Here is a 21,409-nt window from a genome sequence, read left to right as displayed (position 1 = left end):
TGGTCAACAGCTACCGCCACGCCAAGGAGGTGCTGCTCAAGAAGGGCAAGGCCTTCGCCGGGCGGCCCCGCACCGTGAGTTGGGCACGCGAGGCAGGGACCGGCCCTCGGCCCCGGCAGGGTCCGGGGGAAGGACGTGGCTGCCGGCAGCGGCCGCTCTCCCTTCCCTGTCCCTCCCCGGAGCAGGGCGGTCGAGGAAGGGGCGCCAGGGGGACCCAGCCCCACGCGTGCTCCATGCCGAGGTGGAGCCTCTGGTCTTGGTGCCTCTTTGCGAGTGGGGCATGTGGGGTGCCCGCTCTGGTCTTTTGCCAGGGAGGCTGTGGAGTCTGCTTCTCTGGGGATCTTCCAAACCCACCTGGATTGCACCCTGTGCTCTGGGTGTCCCTGCTGGASCAGGGGGGTTGGACTAGATGATCCCAAGAGGCCCCTGCCAACCTCRACCTTCCTGTGACGCTGTGAGCTCTCCGTGGGTCTTTGTACCACCAGGACGCTGCGAACAGACTCCCATAGCTCCCAAATGCCATGGCTGGTCACCCGGAGCCACAGAGCCCATCTCTGCCCAGCACTGACCCAACGTGCTCCCTGGAGCACTGGGCAAAGCCTCCCAGGATAGCCACCAAGGATCCAGGATCCCGCTGCGCGCCGTAGCGCCCCTGCCCGTGTGTTTGCAGGTGACCACGGACCTGCTGTCGCGGGGCGGCAAGGACATCGCCTTCGCCAGCTACGGGCCCCTCTGGAAGCTGCAGCGCAAGCTGGTGCACGCGGCGCTCTCCATGTTCGGGGAGGGCTCGCTCGCCCTCGAGCAGATCAGTGAGTGCCCCCGCTCTCCCCCGCGGCCCCGTGCGTGCCCTGGGTCCCGGGGGCACCCTGGCCTGCACGGGGGCTTGCGGGGCTCCTCCTTGCATCCCGTCCCGCGTGCRGCCGGAGCTGCAGCTCTGCCTCCGCCCCGGTGCCCAGGGAGCCGAGGGGAGGCTGATTCGGGCTGGGGAGGAGGGTTCAGGGCACAGCTCGKTCCCCCCTCCGTGCATGCCGGCCCCAAGCCCTGGCACCCCCCGTTTGCCTGCCCGCAGTTCTGCTGCTCTCTCCCCTCCCGGGGCTTTCCTGGCGCGTTGCCGCTCGCGTTCCTGTCTGGGCTGCCAGAGCTTTGGCCTCTCGCTGAGCCCGTGCCCGTGGGGGTCCCCGTGCGTGTCCCTGCTGCCTTTTGCGGAGCTGTTCCCTAACAGCTGGGAAACGCCAATTCCYGGGCTCCGGGCGGCAGCCAGGAGGGAGTGTTGTGCCTCGCATAAAGCCCTTGCCTGTCCCRTGTCCTCTCTGCTCATTCCCAGCCTGGGGACAGCTCTCCCCAGCCCTTGTCCCTTTGTCCCCTTTGCATCCCCCCTGGGCTCAGCCCCTGCTCGGGCTCGTCAGGGCAGCCAGAGGGACACGAGCCCCATTGCCTGGGTCAGCCCCAGCCCTGAGCTGCCCCGGGAACCCCAAACTACCCCGGGAACCCCAAGCTGCCCCCTCTTGCTCCTCAGGGATGCTTTGGGCCTCACAGTTCCCACATCTCCCCCTCGCCTGCCGCCCAGTCTGCCGTGAGGCCGCATCCCTGTGCGAGACGCTCAGCGCTGCGCAGGACGCGGCGCTGGATGTGGCGCCGGAGCTCACGCGGGCTGTCACCAACGTGGTCTGCTCGCTGTGCTTCAACTCCTCGTACCAGCGCGGGGACCCCGAGTTCGAGGCCATGCTGGAGTACAGCCAGGGCATCGTGGACACCGTGGCCAAGGAGAGCTTGGTGGACATCTTCCCCTGGCTCCAGGTGAGCGGGCTGGGATGTGTCTCACGGATGGGGCTACCAGAGGCCTTGGCATCAGAGGGGTCCCTGCAGAGGTGTCCCACAAGAGCTGATATTATGGTGGGTGCAAGCAGCTGCCCATGCCCGTGGACACCTGGAGGCCTTTGTGTGACCGTGTTTTTGCTCCCCCAGATCTTCCCCAACAAGGACCTGGCCTTGCTGAAGAGGTGCCTCAAGGTCAGGGACCAGCTGCTCCAGCAGAAGTTCACAGAACACAAGGTGCTGGTGGCACTGGGAGGGGTGGCACTGGGAGTGCTGGCCATGGGGCAGGGGCACGTGCCCTGCCCAGCACAGCTCACAGGTGGCCCCTGGCAGGAGGCCTTCTGCGGGGACACSGTGCGGGACCTCATGGACGCCCTCCTGCAAGTGAGGCTGAGCGCTGAGCACGGCAGCCCCCCGGCGCCGGGGCTCTCGCTCACCGAYGACCACCTGCTCATGACGGTGGGGGACATCTTCGGCGCCGGCGTGGAGACCACCACCACCGTGCTCAAGTGGGCCGTGCTCTACTTGCTCCACTACCCCGAGGTGGGGCCCACGGGCGGCCTGGGGCACCGTGAGCGTTTTGGGGCGGGCGGATGCCAGGCTTGGGCACCAAGCAGGATCAGCTGCGAGTGGCCCTTTCTGCCCTGATTGCCACCTGGGCTGCACTGGCGGTTCCAGGCAGACATCACTGCCATGGTGGTGTCCCCATGGTGGGGGACACCGTGGTGGTGCACCCCATGCAYGTGGGAATGGGAACCCCTTCTGCAGGATCAAGCCCTTCCCTCGTCCCCTCCCCAGGTGCAGAGGAAGATCCAGGAGGAGATGGACCAGCACATCGGCTTGGCCCGTCACCCCCACCTCAGCGACCGCCCGCTGCTGCCCTACCTGGAGGCCACCATCAGCGAGGTGCTGCGCATCCGGCCCGTGTCCCCCCTGCTCATCCCGCACGTGTCCCTCGTGGACACCAGGTGAGGCGGCGCGGGGCACGGCCGGGACGCGGGCAGGCGCCAGGGCCGGGACCGACCCTCTCACCCCGTCGTTGCTCCGCAGCATTGGGGAATACTCCATCCCCAAGGGCGCCAGGGTCATCATCAACCTCTGGTCCGTGCACCACGACGAGAAGGAGTGGGACAAACCCGAGGAGTTCAACCCCGGTGCGTTGTGAGGGGAAGGAGCAGGAGGGGCAAGCGCCGGTGCGGGGAGGCGGGACCCCTCCTGGCTGGGGAACCGGAGCCGCCGCTGCTCCGGAGGGGCTGTTCTCGGAGCGGTGCCGTGAGCTTGGATGCAGGGAGCAGATCCCGCTAAGGGCAGCGGTGCCTCCCCCGCCGCAGGCCGCTTCCTGGACGCGCAGGGCCAGCACATCCGCTCGCCCTCGCCCAGCTACCTGCCCTTCGGCGCCGGCGTCCGCGTGTGCCTGGGCGAGGTGCTGGCCAAGATGGAGCTCTTCCTCTTCCTGGCGTGGGTGCTGCAGCGCTTCACGCTGGAGTGTCCGCAGGGCCAGCCCCTGCCCTCGCTGGAGGGCAGGTTCGGCGTGGTGCTGCAGGTGCAGAGGTTCCGCGTGCGGGCCAGGCTGCGCGAGGCCTGGCGGGCGGCCTCGTGACGCCCACGGGCGCTGCAGCCGGGCGCACGGAGCGAGGGCGCTCGCGAGTCCCCATAAAGCCTCTTCCAAGCGGTGGCTCTGGTGGTTTTTCGGGCAGGGGGAGCTGGGAGGGCGGCTGAGCCATGGGGCAGCTCCGGAGGCTGCTGCGGGCACAGGGCTGTGCAGAGAGGCCGGTGCCCAGCGGGCCCCTCCGCAGGGAACGGCAGCAGCCCCGGCAGGTGGAGAGGAGGACAGAGCCGAGCAGGAGCTGCCCAGTGAGACACCCGGGCGCTTGGAGAGCCGGGGCTGCGCGGGCCCCTYGCTGCCTGCGCGCCCAGCTGGGACCTGCTCGCTGCCTGCTCCRGGCAGGGGAGCAAGGARGAGGAAAAGGCCTAGAAATTGGCCATGTCAGTCCCTGAGTGATCTCCTGATCTCCATTCCTCTCCCGTTCTCCGCCTGCTCACACACACAGGCACACACGTGCACACCAGGGCACACTTACACATGCACATACATGTATACACGTGTACATACTCGTAAGCACGCGCACGTGCCGGCACGCACGGGACGCAGCCCAGGTGGGACACAGGCTCTGCTCCCYGCTCCGGTCGTGCTGCTGGAGCCCGGCCCAGCTCTGATCCCAGCGGGCAGCGCGGGCCCCCAGAGGCAGAGAGCAGCCAAAGGGACAGCTTGGGGACAGCGAGAAGCCCCCGGCRGCCCCAAACCCCCAGCCCGGGGCCAGGTGCACCCTGTGTCCTTGCGGCAACGTACGAGGCCGCGGCTGCTCCACCACGAAAAGCACTGCCGTCGAGGGCACGCTGCGATCAACTCCTTAATCTTTAACTACTCAGCGACACTGCTGCGGCCCCGAGCCCCCGAGGAAAAGCAGCTGGAGCTGGGAGAGTCCAGCTCCTCCCCGCGCCGCAGCCCCGGCGCTGCGGGAAACCTCTCCGGGCCGGCACAGCCTCCCCTTCCGAGCTCCCCGCTCCGCGTTATCTCTTACGAGCAGGCAGGAAAGCCAACAACAACAAAAAAAAAAAACCAAGAAAAGTCTGCTGGCCCCAACTTTCTGCTGGGCTGCGGCTGCTTCACAGCTCGCACTGCTCCCGAGCAGGCCCATTCGGGACGCTTTAGATGGGGCCGAAGCTCGGCTGAACCGACGGTTCAGGGGGTCAGGGCCTCGCTGGAAACCCCTGTGGGTTCCTGTGCCCAGGCGAGCGGAGCAAGCGCAGACCTCGGGACGCGGCTGCTCCGTGGGCGAGAACCAGCGGAGAGGCGAATCCCGGTCCACAAACAATCCTGGTCCGCAAACGTCCCCGGCCCGGAGCCCTCGGCCCCGAGCGGCAGCTCCCTTGCCCAGCCAGGCTTTTCCTGTGCACAGGAAACAAAAGGGGGAAAATAATCACAACAAACTGAGCACATTTTACTGGACACACCGCGTGCAGGGCACAGGACAAGCCAGAGGAACCTTCCGCCTGCTCCTGCTTTCCCGCATGCAGAGCGGGGCCGCTCGGAAGGCCGCGCGGGGCAGCAGCCCCAGCCCAGTCCCGCTGCTCCGGCCCGGCGGGATGGCCACGGTGCCGGCAGCCCGTGGGGCTCCGCTCGGCCCCGCAGCCTCCCGCCGCGAGCACGAGCAGCGCAGCCAACACCCCGGACGGCCTTTGTGCTCCACTTGCCTCTCCACGGTCCTAAAAACCTGGAAAATCCTTGTGGAGTTGGAACATACACCACATCCTGCGCTGCAGCCCCTTAGTTCCCTTCTCAGAAGTGATYGGTGAATGCAGCAGCTGACAATTCTCCGTGTGGAAAACATGAAAACCATTTTTTTAAAAATAAAACCACAGCAGCAAGTGACCAGCCCCCCTCCCACGGCTTTGAACGGGGCTGCGCTGGGGGGAGACAGGGCCTGTCCCTTGGGCGGGTGGTGGAGASCGGGTGCTCCCGTCACCCCCGCGGATCCCCCGGGGACGCGGTCTCCCCACGGCAGAGGGAACCCTGCGTGTTTGGGCACCCCGAGGCGCACGGACCAGAGGAAAACGGTTCTTGGAGGTTCTTCCTCGAGAAGTTCTTTGAGGAAGAACTTCTTTCCTGTGAGGGTGACAGAGCCCTGGAATGTGYKGCCCAGGGAAGCTGTGGAGTCTGCTGCTCTGGAGATCTTCCAAACCCACCTGGATGCCACYYGGTGCTCTRGGTGTCCCTGCTGGAGCAGGGGGTTGGACTAGCTGATCCCGAGAGGTCCCTTCCAACCTCAACGRCTCTGTGATCCTGTGAAACGTGCTTGGAGCTCACAAAAATGACACACGCACACGCAGGCGAGTTATCAGAAAAGGCGTTGTATTTTGGTTTCCAACTTATTTAAAACTGATTTTGGTTTTCAATCAAATCAAATCTGAGTATGTCTGAGTTCAGTTTTCTTTTTTTTTTTTTTTCCCCCTGTGACAGTAATGATCTGGATGACCATAATTATAAAAGGGAGAGGGGAGAAAACCCGAGCCCAAGCTACATCGTCTGCATCATGCTCCCTTCCGCGCGAGCACTCCCGGGAATGTGAGTTTCGGCTCTTCCTTTTTTTTCTTTTTTCCTTTTTCTTTTTCCCCCTTTGGGTTATTACTAACAAAATCTCTACCATTTATTAAAGCAAAGCTACAGTAAATTTTCTTGCAGTCGTACAGCAGGTTTTCGTATTACCAGTAGGACTCGCATGCATGGATTGCAGTCACACACACACGCTCACAGACATTATACAGTAGCCAGTTGCCACCATTAAAAAGAAAAAAAAAAAAAAAGAAAAAAAAGAGAAAACAGACATTCATTTCCTCTAAGTGGTCAACATTAAACTGCACCAAACATTTGGATCAAAAGAGAGAAAAAAAAAAAAAATACTGCACAGGTCTTCCACATCGACATGGAAAGTCATCCCTTCGCAACGGACGGAGCTCTCGTCTCCATTTGTTCAACACGCATCGCTGAAGCTTGAAGGCACGCTGGCCAAAGAGAGCCCTGTTCTTGTTTCGTCTTCGTAACTCGAGTGTGCTGCTCTCGGGGTGCAAAAATCAGGGAGCGAAATAAAGGCGAGCCCTTTCACAGCACACCGGGAGAAGGTCGTTCGGAGACCACAGTACTTGGAAGGCAGCCCAGCTGCCTGGAATCTACCTCTAACTGTGCTCTTGGAGGCATTGGAGGAATACATTTGTCTGGAAAAACTGCACGTAAAGGCAAACTTCTGCAAACCTTCTCTTTCCAAACAGCTTGTAATGGACTAACGCTCCTTCTGGAAGAAACTGGTCCTTCAGTTACCAGCTCCAAGTGGGAAGCTTCCTACCTGTTGTCTTAAACACTGAAGCACCAGAGGTTACGGGGCTGATGTGTTCAGTCATTCATCAGCTTTGGGAAAAAAATTATCATCATCAACAACAAACAACAACAAAAGTCAAAGGAGAAAGGAATCCACAATGCCTCAAGAGCACTAAATCAAACCAGAACTCTTGGGCTACTGCCTGCCGGCACTGTCGGAAGCCGCTTGCTTCTGGGAAGACACCTGGAGCTCGAAGCCTTACGGTGATTCTCGCGTCCTCCCAGRGTGAGATTTTGCTGAGCTCTACTGGTTGCGAGACAAAGCAGTGTGTGGGAAAACTAAACCCGACAAGCTGATACTAACCGTCACCAGGATCACCCTCGGGGAAGCCGCGCTGGTCAGCGGGTCTCACGGAGCAGCGTCGGTCCCCGGCTCGCGCGGCCGCAGGGACGCGAGTCACCGACCCGAACCCCAGAGCAGCCCGTCCCCCACAAGCGGGGCCTTCGGGGGCTACTTAGTCCCCGACTTCTATTGGAGGGGGAGGAAAGAAAGAAAGCCAAAAAAAAAAAAAAACCCAAAAAAGTTGCGTCACCTTTTCCTCCTCTCGAAGTTTCAATCCTCTCATTTCCCCTTTATTTATTTGCCTGCTTTTCCCCAGCTTCTCTCTTGCGCTCTGCCGCCTTAGCTGGGGGAGTTATTGGTACGAGAGTGCGGAGAGTCCTGCTCGTTTATTGTGTTCAAGAGTACGCACACGGGCTGCCGGGGTAGGTGGTGGTGGCTGTGCTCGCCGGGCTGCTCCTCCGAGGCGCTGAAGAGCCCTTCCTCCTCGTCGCCGTGCGGGCGGCCGCTGCAGCTGTCGCAGAAGTCCAGGGGCCCATCGAGAGCGTCATCGATGAGCCCGTCCAGCTCCTTGAGCTCGTCGTCGTGGTGGCCCCGGTTGCAGACGCACACCTCGATGCCCGAGTCGCCCGTGAAGCGGCGCTGCCGGCCCGGCGTCTTGTCCTTGCCGTCGGGAACGGCGCCGCCCCGCTCCAGGCCCTCGGAGCTGTCCCCTTTCCGCAGTCCCTCCTTGCTCTCCGCCTCCTTGCCGGGAGCGGCCCTCTCCTCCAGCGCGGCGCCGGCGCTKGTGCCGCCGGGCTCGGCGCTCGGCATTTTGGCCGCCGCTCGCTCGCCCGGCGCGGCCGAGGGCTGCGGCTCTCCCGGGCCGGGGCAGCCGGCGGCGGCGCCGGGGCCGGGGCCGGCCGGGCTGCTCGGCGGCGGCGGCGGCTCCGGCGCGGCGCCCGCGACGCACTGCTGGTGTAAGGCACTGTACGGTGGCGGAGGCGTCGGCGGGCGGTTCACCACTTCCTCGTACGGAGGTAGCAAGTAGTTTGGCAAAAAGCCTAGGAAATAAGACGGGAGGCCGGGAGGAGAGGTTATTCCACAGGCGGCTTATTGCAGGAAATCCCGGCATTCGTGTGGAGGCCAAATAAATTGTTTGCCACCCACAGCACCCTCCCGCTGAGCGGTGCTCCCATTGAACAAGGTGATTCTTGGTTTAAGGAAGCAAAACTCAGTGCAGGAGGGAAYGGAGCCAGCCGGGAATGGCAACCAGCTCTGGCTCCTGGGCTAATCTTAGGGCTACCCAGGCATCCCCCCCACCCGCTGAGCCCCATCACAGCCCCACAAACACCCCAAGGGAGGGACAGGCTGCCCAGAGACACCAGGAGCTCCTGACACAACCTGCCCRTGCCGGCCACTCAGCTGAGCTCCTGCTCCCCAGGGCAAAGGTTTCACCTCCCACCTCTCTGTGAGCGCAGAAAGACACAAGCGGCTACAAGAAACTTAACATCATGGTTCTTTGGTAGTGGTTTTAGGATCTAACTGTTCTGGGGTGGTCAGAATAAACTGGCAGCAGCGGCAGGAGAATTGGGGTTATTGTGGCTAGAGCCCCTCAGTTCAAGAAAGATTTTATTTATTTCTTAAGGGGCAGTAAAATACTCCACGTGTAGACAAAATGGGCTCAATAAACAAACGACAGAAATATCTGAAGACAGCACTGCAGTTTTCCTTGTGTTACTGYGTGGCTGTGGGGCTGAGGAAGAAAGGGCCAGTCCGGACAGGGTGTTTTAAAGGCAGCCCCAGGGAGCACCCAGGTCCCACTGCACACCCGGGGCTGTGTGACTGCAGGGATGCCACAAGCAGCTGTAGCCGGCAGGGGCTCAATCCCGGCTCCAGAAAGCGCAATTGCTTCCAGCAACTCGGATTTACCCCACGAGGCGGAGGCGCTGAGCTGCCCCGCGAGGCCCACRCACCGCTTCCCACTCCCCCCCAGCGACTCCGGCTGCCCAGGGGAGCGGAGCGGCCCGCGGGCTACGTACGGAAATAGAAGGGCAGGGCCGAGTAGTTGTGGGCCTCGCGGTAGGCGATGAGGTTGATCTCGTGCTGCCGCTGCTGGGCCTGCAGGCGGTGCTTGGTGCGCCGGTGGTGGCACACGCAGCAGCAGCTCAGGATGATGATGATGGCCCACACCAGCCAGAACCCTGCGGAGACGCCGGCAAGAGGCGCGTTAGTGACGGCCCCAGCGCATCCCCAGGGATGGAKCCGCGCGCCGCGCTGCGGAAACCCGCGCGGGACACGGGAGCCACGCGGAAACAGGGCGTTTACACACACTCCAGCTCTCCCATCCCATCCCATCGCTCGGTTACAGCATTTTGTAGCCCCCCAAGCAGGACCCGAGGGCGTTCAATCTGACTCCCAGAGCCATGTGGGGTTGGAAACAGCAATCGGGACACAAAAGGCAGCCCGAACTCCGGTCAAGGACAAGAGGAGAAAGAGGAGGAGGCCCCAGCCCCACGCTCTGCTTTGCTCTGTGCTGCCCTCTCATTTCTAGTCCAATTCTTTCAGAGTTCCACTTAGCAAAACCAGACTCCTTTTACATAAACGTCTCAAAATATTTTAAAAACATTTTTTAACACAATGTCTTAAATTATCCAAAATTAAACTACTCTGCCCGTCCCTCCAGAATGTTCCGTTTTCAAACCCCACCTGTGCTGGGTTTGTGGTCCCAGCACCCTGTCCCAGCGGCTCCCAGGAAGGGAATTCAAACCAGGCCCTTCCTTGTCTTTCCCCACCGTGTCAGAGCACGTTCCTTCTCCCCTGGTCTCCCCTCACACCCACACATCCTCAATGAAACCCTGCAGAGATGCATTTGGAAGAGCCACAGCCTTCACTCCACACTGGGATTTTATCTCATGCAATTACAGCCCCTATCTCTATGGCACTCAGATGCATTTAAAATATCAACCTTTCTAAAACTGAGGATTTGCAGATAGAAATGCTGTGACAGCCCCCCTTAACAAACACCTGTGGCCTAGCAACTACTCCTCAGCAGAGGCCACAACACAGCTTGTTTTCAGCCAGGCTTCTTCCACTCCAAAGGCACAAAACAAACCCCCCATGTCCATCCCAGCGCTGAAGCCCATTCACARCACGGCCGTTCTGCACTGTGATATGAAACAGAATCACAGAATCACAGAATATTCAAGGTTGGAAGGGACCTCTAGAGATCATCTAGTCCAACCTTCCTGCTCCAGCAGGGACACCTACAGCATGTGGCACAGGGTGGCGTCCAGGCGGGTTTCGGACTGCAGTTTTCAGGGCAGAGGGAAGCGAGTCATCTTGGTTCCAGGGAAGGGGAAGCGCTCGTGGTGTTCTCTCCACCTCCCACCTGAGCCAAGAAGCTACTAAACCACCTCTCTCCCTCCCTCCAAACACCCTCTTGCAAGAAGGGACTAATTAGAAGGCACTGGGATCAGTCTCATTGGCTCTTCCCGCCAAAGCCGCACGGTTGTGGTCACCATCCCACACCTGGGAGACTCACAGGATCACGGACTGGTTGAGATTGGAAGAGACCTCTTGAGATCACCTAGTCYAACMCCCTGCTCCAGCRGGGAYACCTGGAGAACATGGCAGAGGGCGGCATCCAGGCAGGTTTGGAAGATCTCCAGAGCAGGAGACTCCACAGCCTCCCTGGGCAGCCCGTTCCAGGGCTCTGTCACCCTCACAGGAAAGAAGTTCCTCCTCACATGCAGATGGAATTGCCTGGGTTTCTATTTGTCTCCATTGTCCCTTGTCCTATCATGGGCCACCACTGAGAATTCCCACCAATATCTTCCTCGCTATGAGAAGCCTCCTCAGCTCTTGCAAGCTGCAGAGACGAGAAGGACCTTCTCAGCGCGCAGCACCCGAGCCGGCCTGCACTTCATCCCGGTACTTCTTGCCAAAGAACAATCTGTGAACTAAAAAACAATGGAAAATCACATCCAGCTATTCCAGGGTTTGTTTTTTTTAACTACAGCTAGGAAAACAGATGCTTTTTAACACATTTTATCATGTCCCTTCCCAAAGGCCTGGACGGAAGGGCAGCGAGCAGCACCGAGTTAGTTAAGACATCCTGGAGATCTGCCACCGTTCAGCACTGGCAGCTGCAGCAGCCGAATTCTTCTGCAGGGAACAACTGCTCCCACCCAAGCCTGCCTGCAGAAGAGCTGGGAAGYGTTCCTTTACAAATCCGTACTCGCTGCAGAGCGATCCCGAAGCGATGCAGACGCACGAGCTCGGCGCAGGGGTCACGGCAAGCGCAGCCGCTCCCGGGAAAACGTGCGGCGCCTCTGTAAACAACAGGCAGGAACAACACGCGGGGCTTTGGGGTAATAAATTAGTGCTGGACCCTGCTAAAGCCACAGGTGGCATTTGAGGCAAACAGGCCCTAATTTGCTGGCCGGCACGGTGGCCCCGGTGCCAGGAACAGCCGTCCTCAYGCACAGGGCGATGCGAGCGGGCAACACCTGGGGCTTTCCATGGGAAGTGCCAGCAGGAGAACCCACTAGTGCCACGTTGCCACTTGCTCTCCTTAAGTGTCGCTTGGGCTTCTAGGAATTGCCTGGCTCCGACTCAGCAGGCACCCCCGGAGCTGCTGGATCACACGGGAGACGGGACAGTGCAGGGCCACCAGAGCCTTCGGCCTCGCTTCCCTCCCCAAGGGATTTKCSCCCTCCCCAAGGGATTTKCCCCCTCCCTGTCACGCAATGACACGCATGCACCGCAGGCGTCAGGCTCTCCCGGGAAGCTGCAGGACGGGACCCCCGCGAGGGGACGCAGCGGGTGGATGGAAGGGGCTGACCGCGACACCGGGTGCCAAGGGCCACGTACCAGCCCCTGGAGCCGGTCCCGGCCGCTTTGGCTGCGGAACAGAGCAGCGACGAGCCCGGAGCGCAAAGCACAGCCTGTTATCTGGAACAAGGCACCAGAGGCCAGGCCAAGGGCAACCTAAACTGGCAAGCGCGGGGCAAGAGGCGGCGGCCGGGGCCGAGCCGGGTGCTCGTGGAGCTGGCGGGAAGCGGGAAGCAGAGCGGCCCAGCCTAGAGCGGCTCCCGCGGACGGAGTGGCTCTTTGGCAGGAGGGGAGGCGGGAATTTCAGACCCATCCAGAAACAACAGGGCCGCTGGTGAGGAAGAGGAGGCCAAACACGCCAAGGGCGCCAGCCAACACCTGCCTCACGGCAAAGGCAGCCACGAGCTCTGCAAGCCGGGGGGATGCTCAAAGGCAACAGAAGTTTGGCACAAAGGGAGCTCTAAAAGCCCAGGAAAATTGAGTTTCCATTTGCCCTGCTGTTCCCCAAGTGCTGCTGAGCAGGCAGTGCCTTCCCACAGGGACACTGCTGCTGCACTTTGCTGAGCTACTGCCCTGGCCTGGGGAAGCGGGAGGCTGGAAGCAGGGGGCTCCCAGAGCCTGTCCTGGATGATGCTGGAATGGAGAGGAGCCCCCCGGGCATCTCCCACCGCCCGCCCGGGGCTGAGCCCGCGCACCAGAACCGGCGGCACCTGAAGGGCAGCACGACAGGCGAGCGCAACCCCTGGGAATGCAGCCCCGCGGGCAGCGCCGCGGGAGGCAGCGCACCCATTCCTGGAGCTAAACGCGCCGCGGGCACTGCGGGCAGCTCCAGGCTCTCCCCTGGGCCATGGAAGAGTCTCAAGTTGAAACATGTCCCGGGCCAAAACAGGCTGGGTCCTGCAAATGCTGCTGCATTTTATGTCAAATCCACTGGCGATGCCAATGGGCTGATAATGATGCAACCCGAGAGTGTTTATGGGATCAGACACAGCCAAAGAGCTAAGTTTTGCCAAGAGGCTTCCCTTGCGGAATATCCGAAGCTTCCCACAAGTAAAGTCCCATCAACCTGCAGCCCAGCATCAGGCCAACTCCGGGGGAAGCAGGAACCTCCACGCGAGCTCCAAACTGGGAGGAAAATTGTCCTCTGTGAGAGCCACCTCCTGCCACACACATGGAGCGGCTGCCCACGGGAAGGCTGCGGAGTTTGCAGCTCCCTGGGAAGGAGCAGCTCCCTGCGGATATTTCTGCCAGCCGTGGAAGAATTCATCAAACTTAAGCTTCAAAACCTCGGGCACTGGCCACAGCTTTGCACGGACTTCAGAATCAACAAAAAACCCAGAGCGGACCCCAATAAGGGCCACATCCCCATGGAAAGAGCAGTGGGGACAACTCTCTACCTGATGATGAGAAGGACAAAGTGGATGTTTGCTGCCTGGGACGTTGCCATCAGCAGCCCCGTGGAGGGAAGCTCCTTTTATCCTGTGCAAATGGAAAACATGTTTTTTGCAGCGTTCCAAGGGTAGGAACAGAGAAATCTGCCCTCAAGTTCACGGTAAACTTGGGCAAATGCCATTGCTCTACTGGCAGGAAGCCCCCTCGAAGCCAGCCAAGATACACTGCAAAGTGCTGTGGTGTCTGCCTCCCAAGCAGCTGGGTAATAGCTCTGGCTTCACAAGACACGGTTCTGAACAGGAGGAGAAGTGGGACAATTTCATTGACTAAAAAAGCCATCTCCCAAATGGTGGCATCGCAGTGAGCGACGGTCAGGAAAAGCTGTCTTTCCCAGGGCCATGGAAACCAGGAGGGAGCTGTAATTGGGAGCACAGGTTTGGATGCTCCGGGTTTTATAGAGGGTCCTTCGGCAAAAACGGCACCAAATCCTGGAAAAAGAGATTCATTTCTGAAATGTTCTTTGCTTATCTTGCAGCAAGAGTCAGCTTGAGGCAACAGATGAGCAGATGCTGTTTTTAAGGCCTCTCCTGGGGACAGCAGCTCTAACAGTAACTGCTTGTGCTCCACAGGAGCACTGAGTGACCCAGTCAGCTCCAAGCAGGAGACACCTGCCCCCTCAAGGTACCTCTGTGGGTAAAATGCACATTGCATGTTGGCCAAGCACAGACTGGAGGGGTCATTCAGCCCGAGGCCACCTCCAGGACATTTGGGAACACAACCTGGAGAACAGCCTGCGTGGCTAGACCTCGATATTACGCGAGGAGCTGGGTGGGAGGCACGGAAAGAAGGGGATGCGGTGGCACAAACAAGCTCTCTTGCYTCTTCTTGATATTTAAAACACATGAGGTGGAAGGCGGCCAGCCTGGTAAGAGTCAAGACCTACACACTAAGACTAGGGGCTAAGAGCTTTCGCCTTCTCCTTCCTCTGTGCATTGGTGAATTTTACCAAGCCACATCTAGATTAGGCTACAAAAAGCAAAGGAAAATAAGGAAATAACTTCTCCTCTGGCCCTATTTATGATTTTCTGCACATTTGTTTCACCTGCCATACCTCTTCAGCTAGACTTTGCAGTGGCAGCATCTCTCTGAGGCACCAGCTGAGGGTTAACAGAGTAACCAAAGGTGGAAGCTGAGGCACTTGGAAGAAGAGCAAGCAAATGCAACCAGGTAGGAGGCTGCAAGAGAGACAAGGAACAGGGCAAACACCCCCTGGAAAAAGGACRTGGTTGAACTGAGGGATAAGATAACAGCGGGCGAGAAAGAAAAGACAGAATTAATGTGTTGACTGGAAGCTTTGGATGCTACAGCAAAGTCTTGGAAATGAATTCCCATTATAAAGCTGACCTGGAACACGTACGTGTTGCAGCAGTTGCTGGAGAGTTTTAGCAACTAACTGCATCCCTGCCAAGATTTCCTGGCAGCGAGCTCTGTGGGGAAAAGAGCCGTCTAGAGATTCCAAGGGGAAGCGTGTGGAAGATTAGCAAAATGCACAAAATCAGCARAAACATCATCTGTGCTGCCTGCAAACAGAACATTTCTTTCCTATACAACCCTCCTCCTAARTCTCGAAACACTTGAGATCTTTTTTTAGCTTTCAGAGGGGCTCGACATCATTGCTACGGAGTAAAGAAGGGGGGAAAAGCAAGTGAAGTTAGCGGGGCGCAGCRAAACGGAGGCAGCTCCAAGCGGGTCTGCCTGGGCAGCTGCTTGTCACCGAGTGCACGTTGTTTGTGGTGCCACCTCTGCCCGTCCCGCTGGGGTGGTCCAGGTGCCACCGCAGCCGTCGCCGTCCCCGCGATTCCCCGAGATTCCCTGTGATTCTCCGAGCACGGCACGCTGCTCCTGCYGCCCCACCACGCACAACACGTCTTGCCTCCCTGCTTGCTGCTTGAAAAGCCTCACGATTTGGCTAATTTCCCACTCATCCTCAGCGGGCACGGGAGGCGGGGATGGGTGACAGGAGATGGGGACTTGATTCTCAGCTCGCGTTTTAGGTTCAAACTTGGCAAAAGCCAGAACCTCCCGAGCGCCAGTTGTTAACCTGCAAAATAGCTGCGTTCCTCGATTACCTCTGCTCTGTTTTGAAAAGTGATATTTTGGAGCATTTAAGCTATAAAACACCTGTCAGGCCTGGACAAAATCCAACATTAGAAAGCTCCCGCAAATCACCAGCACATCCTAACGGACCAGGACGGGACCTGTTAGGAAGGTGAATCCGGTGGCTGCTGATGTTCTCTGGAGACTCCCTGAGGACCATGAGCTCTCCAGGGAGCCCAAAGAATTTGCAAGTCCAAAAAGTGCAACCAGCTCAACCTGCCCCAAACTCCTGCAAGGAAAATCATCAATAAATCCTCCTCCCCTTCACTTCTGCTTTTTAAAATCCTTTTGCAAGAAAATAAGACAGCTTTATTCCTAGTGGATTTTTTCATGCTTTCCCATGAACTACCACACCCAGCTCCAGCTTGAGCTAAGAACTAATTAGACCTTTATACAGCTATATTATTAAACTTGCATATAGCCTTATTATTTGACAACACAGTGCTATTTTTTTTTTCCTTTTTTTAAGTAAGAGATGGGTGGGGAATCYGAGCCAAGCTGTTATCTCATTTTAAACACAGGCTGTTCACCTGCTTGGCATATCACATTCTCCATTCCTTCGCTCCACCCCTTGGCAAATAATACCTGGATKTGGCATCCTACTCTGCCCTCCTTCAGGGGCTGCTTGATGATTCCTGCACACCTTTTAYCTGCTGCCTGGAAATTTGGAGACCCTTTTTATGGGAAATCCTTGCACAGACGGGATTGCGTTTCAGAAGGTACGTCTAGGGAAGACGGAGCAGTTTTCCTTTGCATTTCCAAGGCTGCTCCTCCCAACTAAGCTGCAGTGGTARATAAATAAAGGATTTAAGTCAGCAGGACTTGCGAGAAGCCTCGTTTTCAAGCACACAATAATATGGGTGGCCTGAAAAGGTCAGGAGCAGCTGCGATGTCTCCAAAGCTGCTTTAATAAATGTACATTTTAACACTGGTTAAAAGCAAAATGCAGGACAAGCATGAAGCCGTATTTAAAAAGTGTTGCTAACATCACTGCTCATTAACCCAAAGTTATTATTAACTTTTGAAGGGCTAATCTATTGCCAAGCATGTAAGGCTGTTGCTGGCCACATCAACACTCCACTGCCTTTATGAAGCCTGTTTGCATCAACTATCCCTGCTCCTCACCTTGAAGGTGCTAAGTGGGCTTCACCATGTGCACATGCCAGAGAGAGCCAACAATTCCTGGGACGAGACAGGAATTCTGCAGCAATGGTCCCGTGGGGCTGCAGAAGATGACCTTTCATTTAAAAAGATTTCCCCGTTCCCTTCCAAAAAAGGCCAGGAATCCCAGTTTGTGATGCTCACTGTGGCAAAGAAAGCTCTGAAAATTTTAACAGATTGTGAGGCAGTGATGGGAATTTGCCCGAATCTGCAGAAAGCCTAAGAGAACACAGCTTGTTTGCCCGGCTCCGAGTGGYACATGGTGCTTTCTGCAGTGCTGAAGGAACAGGAATCTCGGAGTTACCCGTCCTCCCCAAGGCCCCCTTCATCACTGGCTGCCATCAATGTGTCTATTCCACCACCTCCAAGTGACTTGTGTCCTTGCCCTAGAAAGGAGCCTGAAATATTCTCTTTCCCTGCGATAAACTCCACTTTGTTTTTTCCTCCCTTCCAAGAAGTTTTATGATGCACCTAGGCATCGTCAAATATAAAAATCTGTACCATACAAAGACAATATAATCATTTCAGTGGAAGAGCGGGGTGCTGTTGTTTTGCCCGCATTGTTTATGTGTGTTTCAGCAAAGCCCCTTTCAAGATGTACAYGGGAGAAATATGGCAACTACGCAAGGGCTCCGGCGCGCAGCTGCACGCGACGCTGCTGCTGAATTTAGCTCCCACTTGCCATAGAGGATATAAGCCCTTGGATACAGGCCTCTTCCTGTACATTCCCACCCACACGAATCCAAAACGGGATTTGACCTTCCCTGCTTTYGGTCTGTGAATCCCCTACAGTATAAATGGGCTCCAGACATCTGTCCGGCCGGCGCTGCCGACCGTGCGGTCGGAGCCAGGCGGTCCACGGAAGCGATGTGCTCAGGCTTCTCCCTCTGCTGAGCTCCCTACACGGACCCTGCTCGTCCTGAATCACTTCTTGAACTGCCCGGAGACACCTGAGAACAAAGGTGCTGTGGGAGCTCCACAAAGCACCAGCAACACTCATCCCCTGCCATGGGAGCTACACACCGTGCTCTGACTCACGGGGCATCTTGGAGAGGTTTTTTCAAGCCTTGCTTAGCTTGCAGTCACATCCTCCGAGCTCCACTGGTTACGTTCCAAAGGAAAAGCAAGATTCCAGACTAAAGGATGAAGTCTGCCCTCGGACCCAGGTTAAGCAGCACTCCTGTCTGTAAGGATACGCTTCCGCACAGGTGTCCCTTTGAGAAGGTGACACTGCTGTCATAGCAGGGGGACTAAGTTGGTAGCACAGTTATGTAAAGGCTACGAGATGCCACAGGTGCAGTAAGGAATTAACCCCCACATTACAGACCGGTGATATTGGGCAGAATCCCATATTTCAAGTGCCCAATGTCTCCTCAGCCTAGGTTCCTTGCAGTATAACAGCGTATAAGCATCAAAATCCAAAACCTTTTATGTTCCTCCAGGGCAACACAGGTACCTCCAGGTCAGATGCTGCTCTAGAAGTCTGCCTTTCAAACTCAGCAATTCTTAATTCCCCTTTTTCCCGCCCTTACATCCTTGACAGGGTCCTGCTGACCTGCTTTGACTGGCCTGCTGACCTCTAAAAATAGAAGGAATATTCTCTAAAAAAACAAGGAAACTCCAAAAACAAGCAAAGTTTTAAATTCCAGGTGATGGGGAAATGCCCCAAAGACAGCAAGGGTTAAAATAGGCACTGTATGTTCTTCACAGCATTCAGCTACTCTCAAAACAATAAAATTTACTCAAGGATCTGTGCTCCCAGTTGAGTGTTTCCTGTAAGAGAATAATATTCCTTCCCCGCCTTGCTTGAGAGGACAGCTTTAAAAAGATGAATCACATGTAAACTGTTGCTCTTGCACACAAATAAAACAGTAAGATGAAACTAAATTAATTCACTGGTTGGGTATCAAACTCAAGAGTTGTCCTCGTTGGTATCTTTTCTTCAAGTGTTTCCCCCAGGCATCTACAAGGTTACTTTGAATTATCACGGCAATATTGCCCAAACCAAAGAGCAGGTTCAACACGGAGCAAGTCTCCTGTGTGTCTCCTTGTCCCCACCAAGGGCAGGCGATGCCACTTCCAAGAGCCCTATGTCCCTTGTCACATCAGCTCAGTGCCGGTTCGTGCTGCAGTTAAATGCAACGCGTAACGAGGGCTCAATGCAATATCCCACGGGACATAAGCCAGACTTGGAGTATGAGAGCCATGCAGTTTAGGAAAGGAAGCCATGCAGAAAGGAAGGACTTACACCAGAGTTCATAGTAGTAGTTGCAACACTGGGACTGTCCACAACAGTGGCCCGTTTCACATATGTAACTTTGATTGTTGACACCCATGCAGGTTTCCTTGTCCTAAAATTAAACAGACACACTTTTAAAATGTTTTGTCAGCATCTTCTGTAAAAATATTGTACCTTTTGCCCGAGCACCTTGAAGCATTTTGAAAAACACAAGTTATGGTCCTGGGAAACTCTAAAATACATAAAGAGATGAACATACAGCTGAGGATCACCAAAGAGTATCCACCACCATTTACAAGAAACTCCCCCATCTCCAACCTCAAGAGTTACACAGTCTTAGCAGCTAGACAGAGCTGCTCTTTCCCCAGCCCTCTGCTTAAAGAGAGGTTGTTTGTCCCATGTTTTACACAATATTGCTGCACTGCTGGGGCTGAATGCCAAGTGGAGGAAACGCATTCACAAACAGAACATAACAACTTGGGCAAGGGCTGCTTGGATTCATTTAGATCTAAGCGATAATTACAGTATGTTCCTTGCGAGATTCCGATCTAGAATGATTCCTTCACCATTAGCCATGTGCTTTATAAAAGACCAGCATTCCTGTAGAAATTCTTCCTGGAACAGCCGAGTATCCCAGGAGCAGGGCCAAATCAGCTGTGCTTTGTCCCCTGGCAGCRCTCAGGACACTCGGGAGATGGGAAGGAGCTGTGGTGGGAGCCCCTGTGTCCCTCAAGGCAGGGCTGCTTCACCAGCAGCCGTGTTCTCCTGCTTGGACTGCTCTGAAAACACGGGTGGTTAGAAGCACGAGATAGGAGAGGAAAACAGAACCACTTTTATGGGGGGGTATATACCCTTCTAATGGGATATATACCCTTCCAATGGGGTATATACCTTCTCTAATAGGTGTTGGAGCAACCTGCAAGTTAGAAAACAGAACAGGATTCTCAAAAAAAAAAAAAAAAATAATGGGATATATACCCTTCCAATGGGGTATATACCTTCTCTAATAGGTGTTGGAGCAACCTGCAAGTTAGAAAACAGAACAGGATTCTCAAAAAAAAAAAAAAAAAAGGCAGATTGCAAGAAAACACATTGATGTTGCAAGTAAAGCTTGCCCGAAGCCCAAAATCTTTGTATAATTTAAATAAGGAAAAGCTTATACTTATCTTATAGAGTTAGGCTATAAGATGCGTTTAAAAAAAAAAAAAAAAAGAAAAAAGGAAATGAGAAACGGGAAGATCAGCAAAGCCAAGCTGCAGGCTCTAGGTCTGCTCTCTCTACGTTAATAAGGGCAATGTTTCACCTTTGTGTAACACCCTCCCGGGTGAATGCCCACACCTGCCGAACGCCCTGTTTCACGCTCCACACCGAGTGCATCGCGGCCACCGTTCCCAAACGTCCCCGTGGAATCCTTACAGGTGTAACATATAAGGCCTGCTTTAAGCTGTGAACCTTTCAGCAGGTCCCCTCACCAAACCACCCATGCGAGACTGCGGTTTCAATGGAGAGAGTCCTGCACTAAGTGCAGGAAACAAATAAATAAATAAAATACATAAAATAAATAAACAGAAGGGCAGCCTTAAAACAGCATTTGTTCAAACTCCCTAACCCAAGTGAGCGCAGTTTTAGAGGCCAAATTTCCAGGAAAGGAATTGCCATTGTTCTTGATATCAAACATGGCTCACAGGTTATCAACATCTCTGTGTATTTTATTGCCCTTTTTTTCCCCCTCCTTCTTTAAACAAGCCTTCTTTCACCACTTCAGTAAATACACAAACTATAATTGGCGGTAATGATGCAAGGGAAGCCCAGCTCCCTCTTTCCTTAAGGAGACTCCTATGTGGGGATCTGTGCAAGGCCAGCACTGCCTTCTTGTGCTTTTTCCCCCCATAGGAAGTCACACTGGCTTTGGAGAGGGCCTTTGAGGCAGGGAGAGGGCTCAGCTCCTCCCGAGACCTCCCACAGGTTTCACGGAGCGCGAAACACTCGGAGAAGCTCCCACAGGTCATCTTAAAACTCTCCAAGGTAGAGGAGCTGCTGCTCTCCTATTTCTAACGCTGGAGTTACGTTTCACTGGACAAGCCAGTCAAACAGCTCCACTGCACGAACCCCAAGCAACCTTTTTATATTCTTTTCTTGAAATGCCACAAATCAACAGCAGACACAAGATCTTTACGGTAAAAAAGTGCTCTCAGGCTCTAATTACTATGCCTGATAGTGACTTTTAGTGGAGACTGCTGAGCTAGCACAATGTTTTCTGCTTCGGGCACAACATTCATTCAAAAAAAATGTAATTATAGTCAGCAAAAGACCTAGAAATAGGACACACGTACCTACTCTTATCTGTTCATATTAGTTATTTACACTTTTCCTCACTTCGGTTGGCCTTGCAGAGCTAATGCAACCAAAGAACAAGCCGGATTTTGGCTCTCACACCAAGAGAATTGGGAAATTAAGAGCCAGTTGCAAAACTGCGATCCTGTTGATAATCCATAAGGCAGAAAGTCCCCAGCTGAGCTCTGCAGTTGTGACACACGAAGATCAATGGGGCCTGTTGAACAAGCAAATGAATCACCGGGGCTGGTGAAAGAACAGAGCCCCACGGCGTCATGCCAGG

The 21,409-nt window shown here is 55.8% G+C and overlaps 2 protein-coding genes across 3 annotated transcripts in view; one reads left to right on the top strand and one right to left on the bottom strand.

Annotated features, from left to right (window-relative positions):
* Positions 1–6: 6 nt before the first annotated feature.
* LOC112957074 (steroid 17-alpha-hydroxylase/17,20 lyase) lies at positions 7–3,474 on the top strand. Its single transcript, XM_026050636.1, has 8 exons — positions 7–74; positions 671–809; positions 1,568–1,797; positions 1,966–2,052; positions 2,149–2,358; positions 2,614–2,783; positions 2,866–2,969; positions 3,147–3,474. Exons 2-8 carry the CDS (start codon positions 773–775, stop codon positions 3,413–3,415), a joined length of 1,107 nt encoding a protein of 368 aa, XP_025906421.1. The 5' UTR covers positions 7–74; positions 671–772; the 3' UTR covers positions 3,416–3,474.
* Positions 3,475–5,808: 2,334 nt separating this feature from the next.
* The window catches only part of WBP1L (WW domain binding protein 1 like), a 55,695-nt gene continuing 40,094 nt past the window's right edge, over positions 5,809–21,409 (bottom strand). For both annotated transcript variants that reach the window (XM_026050713.1, XM_026050714.1), the window contains exons 2-4: positions 18,802–18,904; positions 9,050–9,211; positions 5,809–8,071 (exon numbers count right to left, since the gene is read on the bottom strand). In XM_026050713.1, coding sequence (XP_025906498.1) covers positions 7,371–8,071; positions 9,050–9,211; positions 18,802–18,904 — 966 coding nt within the window. In that variant the 3' untranslated portion in view covers positions 5,809–7,370. The remainder of the gene's footprint in view (positions 8,072–9,049; positions 9,212–18,801; positions 18,905–21,409) is intronic.

The sequence above is a fragment of the Nothoprocta perdicaria genome, unplaced genomic scaffold (assembly GCF_003342845.1).
Source record: "Nothoprocta perdicaria isolate Ctin4 unplaced genomic scaffold, notPer1 scaffold_7, whole genome shotgun sequence".
NCBI lineage: Eukaryota > Metazoa > Chordata > Aves > Tinamiformes > Tinamidae > Nothoprocta > Nothoprocta perdicaria.
The sequence above is the reverse complement of the archived record's forward strand: the minus strand, read 5'-3'. Positions and strand labels throughout refer to the sequence as shown.